Source organism: Nanorana parkeri, unplaced genomic scaffold (genome assembly GCF_000935625.1).
Source record: "Nanorana parkeri isolate BGI_ZX_2015 unplaced genomic scaffold, ASM93562v1 scaffold271, whole genome shotgun sequence".
In the NCBI taxonomy this organism is placed as follows: Eukaryota; Metazoa; Chordata; class Amphibia; order Anura; family Dicroglossidae; genus Nanorana; species Nanorana parkeri.
This window is the reverse complement of record NW_017306539.1, coordinates 297,098-302,732: the sequence shown is the minus strand read 5'-3', so window position 1 is coordinate 302,732 and position 5,635 is coordinate 297,098. Positions and strand designations below refer to the sequence as shown.

Below are 5,635 nucleotides of genomic sequence, written 5' to 3'. Positions count from 1 at the left end.
ACCATCTCTCGATGGATTCGCGACACGATCTCTCAGGCGTATGCTATTAAGGGGCGTGAGCCTCCTTTTTCTGTTACGGCCCATTCTACAAGGGCTGTTGGGGCATCTTGGGCTTTTCGCCATGGTGCCTCCGTTTCTCAGGTTTGTAAGGCCGCGACTTGGTCTTCTGTTCACACCTTTGCCAAGTTTTATAAGGTGGATGTTTTGGCATCTGCGGATGCTGGTTTGGGGCGCAAAGTGTTGCAGGCGGCCGTTTGAGGGGATTTTTTTGTTTAGTTGGGTTTGTTGTTTCTGTTGGCCCACCCCTCTTTTTTGGTACTGCTCTGTGACGTCCCTACAGTACATGATCTCCGATCTGTTCCCTGTGTCCTTCAATGAACGGGAGAGAAAATAGGATTTTGGTACTCACCGTAAAATCCTTTTCTCTCCGTTCATTGAAGGACACAGGGCCCGCCCCTCTATGTGGGTGTGTACTCCTTTTACTGCTTGTTACTAAACTGGAGACTTGTCAGCAGGTGGGGGGTTTGGCCACCGGCAGGGGCCGCCCCTAGGCTGTAATTGGTCTTTAGTTTTTTTGTGCCTAGCGTCCTTCTCCTGCAGGTGGCGATATTACCTACAGTACATGATCTCCGATCTGTTCCCTGTGTCCTTCAATGAACGGAGAGAAAAGGATTTTACGGTGAGTACCAAAATCCTATTTTCTTCAATGTCTGCCAGCTGGATACGTCTGTCACTTCTGGTGATCATGCCATCAACTACATTTTTTTTCCCTCCAAAAAAAGTGTCTTGGATGGCTGAATGTGGATTTTTCTAGTTGAATAATTGCTTTTCACAATATTTTTTTAGATAACAAAATAATGAACAATCAAGATGCTATAGAAAAAGCCGTCACTAGAGGCCAGTGTCTATACAAGATTTCAAGTTATACCAGCTACCCAATGCACGACTTTTACAGGTAAATCATTCCCACACCCTGTAAGGGAACAAGAGCTGCATGAGTGAGTTGTTTTCCACGCTTTGGGCATTCCAATCTGAGCTAATACAGCTTCTAAGAGTGTAGCCGCGGCATACTCCTCCATAAAGCTTACTGGCCTGTTAACTGACTTGGCTCCATTTTTATATCCAGGTAAAAGTTCATGAAGTCTCCCATTGATTTATATTGTAGGCTGACCCTGTACATGGAGACTTAGTCATGCCATAGAATGTTTCGAAGGTAATAGCAGTGCTGACGTTGCACATTGTGGTGTATTGAAATCGATCCCTGTGGGTCTTCCTTTGGATTTAAGACACAGGCTGTACTGGGAGTTAGGCTTCTGTGTCATGATTAAGGCTGGCTTCACACCTGTGCTTTGCAGTAACACAACGTGTGTGTGTGTTAGTGCCTTGTGATGCCCCAATGCACAGTAATACACTACTGTGCGTTGTGGTTTGATGCATCCTTGCTGGTGCATTGGCAGCCTATTCAAATGAGTGCGCTGCCTTAATGCAGCACATGTTGAGGTTCATTATCATTCTGACATTTGACTGGCTAGGATGAGGGGTGGTGCCAGGAGGGGGGACGGGGTATATGGATTAGGATTTTAGGGGCATGTTCACACTATTGAGTTTATAGAGGAGTTTTTCTGCTGAAGAAAAATGCAGCTCACTGCACTGTCACCAGGGGATGTCAGGATTTAAACCCAGAAACATTTCATAGCAATTGTGTCTACTCCTTTTAAAGCCCCCACCACCAAAAAGTCAGACCTCGTATGCAGTGTTGTCCCGCTGGACACGGCCTGCCTCTGCTGCAGTGGGAAGTAGACACAAAAGTTCTATAGAGATGAATGAAAGGGCGTAACGCCACATCCTGTTGTGAATGAAAGCTCTGTGTGAATCATGTTGTGTTATCAGGTCTGTCACAATGTCATAGGTTACTGGTGGTCTAGGCCTTATGTATCTGAAGGAACTGTTGTGTATTCCAGCCATGTTATGACTTGTGAGTAGTTTGTGCAGAAATGTAACTGCAGTCTCATCTTGTGGTGTAATCATGAATATCCCAAAAAGACAATTCAGTAGCTGAGATTAACACTGGATTGATGTGATCAGAGCTGATGTTTGTTACAGAAAAAAGTCCGGCGCACACTTTGCTGAACAATGTATTGTAGTTCATACTCGTGGTCCTGCTGTGGATCCGTTTCACTCAACAATGGGCTGTGTCATGAGCTAATCTTTTGTTTTATTAGATGTCACACCTGCAACACCACAGACCGCAATGCCATCTGCGTGAACTGCATTAAGAAATGTCACCAAGGACATGATGTAGAGTTTATTAGGCATGATAGGTAAGTACACAAACTCTTGTTTTTCTGATGACTATGGAAAGTCTCCGGACTGATTCTAAGACTCTCTTATCTTCTTCCAGGTTCTTCTGTGACTGTGGTGCTGGAACCCTGTCCAATCCTTGTACATTAGCTGGAGAGCCCACACATGACACAGATACATTATATGACTCTGCTCCACCTATAGAATCTAATACATTGCAACACAACTGAACTTATTTACACAAGGGGAAGTCCTGCCATTAACTGTTTAAAAACTTTTCGTTTGGAAAAAAAAATTAAAACAAAAAATTGCCCAATTTTGGAAGACTGACTGACGTTGAGACAAGCATACTCCACTTGCCAAAAAGGAAGTAGAAGAGGCAATATGTTGACTCAGGATGTAGAGGAAGAACTGGGCATTTTGTTTTTCTTTTTAATTTTAGCATTATTCAAAGACTTTTGGAAGGACAGAAGTGAAGAAATAATAAGCTACTGTTTTGTATAGACGCTGCCCTCTGCTGGTGTTCCTGCAGGCAGCAGTAGAGGCAGCTGCCACATTTGCAGTAGTTCTATCCTGTAGACAGGCAGCATTTGTTGTTGTTGTTGCTGCTGAACACACACGGACATGGGTACCAATTGCTTTTTGTAACATGGTAAAATGTGAGCTAGCACTTCTGCATTTCTTTTCATTTTTTTTTTTTAACACGTATTCTGAATGAGATATTTTAATGCTTTAATCTCATGTAGTTTGTTTTTTTATTTTTTAATTTCAAGCACAGTTTATTGTACTTGAATGTGTCCTGTTTTGTTAGCCCACCATAGCATTGCTGTAAAACTGTACTCATGTCCCAGTATCTATGTTCTTTCTATGAAAGAGGAAAAAAAAACACTAATCTTAATCCAGCAATTTTTCTGGTATCCTTTTGGAAAAGTTAGAATGTTGTCTCCTTTCCTCTCCGTGACCGTCTTCATTTACATAATGCCCCGGACGAGGACCGTTGCGCGAGGAGACGTTGAAGCTGCGAGTGTGTATGCTTCCATCACTCCCCTAGGCAATGGGGCGGGTGTTGACTCTGGTTTAAAGTTTACTGTAGTCTCCTCAGATTGCGCCTGTTTGTTACTGTTCATTTTTTGTTTGAACAGCCTGGAACTTGTATACTGCTGGGAATGGTCACATTTCCTGCTCTTTATGAAGCTGAGACGAGCATATATAGAGTTTCATAGCTTTTTTTTTTTTATTTTATTTTTGTTTCTCCCCCATTTATATGTATTGGTGACAGTGGGTAATCAAACAGCCTGAAAGTGTATGCATGTACCATAACATCTAGACTTAATATATTGTGGAGTATTCAATAACCATTATGTAGAGGGTAGGTATGAAATAAAAGGGGTTTAATTTCCTAGGAAAGAAAAAAAAAAAATGGAAATATGGTCATTTTTAAAAAATAAAGTTTATTAGATCATAATGTGTGACAACCAGCCTTGTGAATAAACACCAAAAAACAAAGTCGTATTTTTTTTTATAACACAAAAGTTAGAGCATTTGGAGTAGTTCATTGATGGCTTGGACATCACAAGTCCGTTCATCCAGCAATGTGTTCAACTTCCTGTAGAGGATGACAAAACTGCATTAACAAAGTATTTTAATGTTCCAGTTTTATGAGGATCAGGTTTTTCATACCTTTCCTGTTAAATAAAATCCTTCCTGATCTCTTTTGAAAAAGATACATTACCTATACCCTTACCCTCGTACATAGGGAGCAGAGCTCTGACTGCCCTTGTGCTGGGCCTGCGAGGGATGGCAACTTTCCTCAAAGAACATCAGCAGTACTTGTTATGGTGCATACAGAGCAAACATGAAATGTTCTACACTCTGCCATTGCTTTTTTTTTATTACTACAGCTGTGAAGATGTGGGGGGCACATGGCAGGTTAACAGCCCCCCCCAGAGCTAAGCTTTGGTGGTCTGCTGAGTTCTAATGTGATTTATGGAACTTCATGATGAATAAAATGGTAATCACTACTTTTGCCCATCCTTGCTCCCCTGTGATATTTCATATGTAAAGGACTGTGCCCTACGATGCTGCAAGCTCATGGAAGCATTGTGTGGTAACATAGAAGGGATGTTTGCTGCATGACATGGTGTCAAAAGCCAACCTCTTTCTACATGGAGTCTGGAATCCAGTAGGTGTAGCAGCCACCACCTCCACCATGCTTTCTCTATTTATCACAATTGGAACATTCTTTTGCACCTCCTTCCAAATGCTACATGCTGTTCAACATTTGCCATGAATGCAAGTGTGAGTGGCCTTGACATATTTGCGCTATGGGGGGTAAAAACTTGGATCACCGGCCTGTTTATAGCACCCATGTGGACCAGACTTATCTTATTTAGGAACCAATCGCTTACAAGGTTGCTACTTCCAGAGACACAATGAGGCTGATTCGGAGACCTGCATATTAGGAGTGAATAGATTTGTATTACATAACATCTGTTGGATGAGACCTACCTGAATATCTTCACAGACACCATGACACTTTCAAACTCCCTTGCTTTTCTGTGTCCAGTCTGAATGATATCATCAGGTATGTTAGCCAGTCTTGCTGCATTGAATCCATAGCTTTTTGGACACGCCCCTTTGATAAACTTGTATAGGAATGTAATGGTCTCCTGGCTTGGATCCTCACATTCATTTTCAACCATACAGGCCTAAAAAAGAAAATAAATCATTCAAGTGTAATGAAAAGGTTAGAGATGCACTTCACTGTTTAGGCTGCAGATCTCACTCACCATATGGCCAAGCCGTACTGCCGGTGTGTAGGAGTAATCCTCCACCAGGGAGTGGTAGTGTGTGGAGAACAATGTGCGGCATCTGATCCTTTCCGAGAGTTCCTTTACGACAGCACTGGCTATAGCTGTCCCATCAAATGTAGCCGTGCCACGACCTGTAGATTAGAATACAAACACCTTACAGGGACTGCTCGGAAAGAAGTCTACAGTGGTGGAGCAGTAAAACTAAGAATCAGTATTAAGGACCACCACCACGACAGACAGTTTGTTTTGATATGCAGCCACACATTAAAAGGACAAATACCGAGTGACTGCTTTTGCTGATCTCCTTTGGACAACGCATGTTGTCTGGCTGTTTTTGTACTTAACCCCTTCGTGACTGACGACGTACAGTGTACGTCGCCAGCATCGGGGCTGTTTAAACAGACTCCCGGCGACTTTTGCCGCCGGGAGTCTGTTTAAACTTGTAGAGCCGACTGTCGGCTTTACAACAGAAGCGATCCTGGCAACTTACCTGTCGCCAGATCGCTTCTGCGTCCCGAAGA

General features: G+C 42.8%; 2 protein-coding genes across 4 annotated transcripts in view; one reads left to right on the top strand and one right to left on the bottom strand.

The window, feature by feature from the left end:
* FBXO11 (F-box protein 11) overlaps positions 1-3,766 on the top strand; it is a 45,416-nt gene extending 41,650 nt beyond the window's left edge. For both annotated transcript variants that reach the window (XM_018557199.1, XM_018557198.1), the window contains exons 20-22: positions 847-955; positions 2,223-2,321; positions 2,402-3,766. In XM_018557199.1, coding sequence (XP_018412701.1) covers positions 847-955; positions 2,223-2,321; positions 2,402-2,531 — 338 coding nt within the window. In that variant the 3' untranslated portion in view covers positions 2,532-3,766. The remainder of the gene's footprint in view (positions 1-846; positions 956-2,222; positions 2,322-2,401) is intronic.
* MSH6 (mutS homolog 6) overlaps positions 3,525-5,635 on the bottom strand; it is a 19,787-nt gene continuing 17,676 nt past the window's right edge. For both annotated transcript variants that reach the window (XM_018557196.1, XM_018557195.1), the window contains 3 exons: positions 5,091-5,245; positions 4,810-5,009; positions 3,525-3,907 (listed from right to left, as the gene is read on the bottom strand). In XM_018557196.1, the coding sequence (XP_018412698.1) occupies positions 3,835-3,907; positions 4,810-5,009; positions 5,091-5,245 (428 nt within the window). In that variant the 3' untranslated portion in view covers positions 3,525-3,834. The remainder of the gene's footprint in view (positions 3,908-4,809; positions 5,010-5,090; positions 5,246-5,635) is intronic.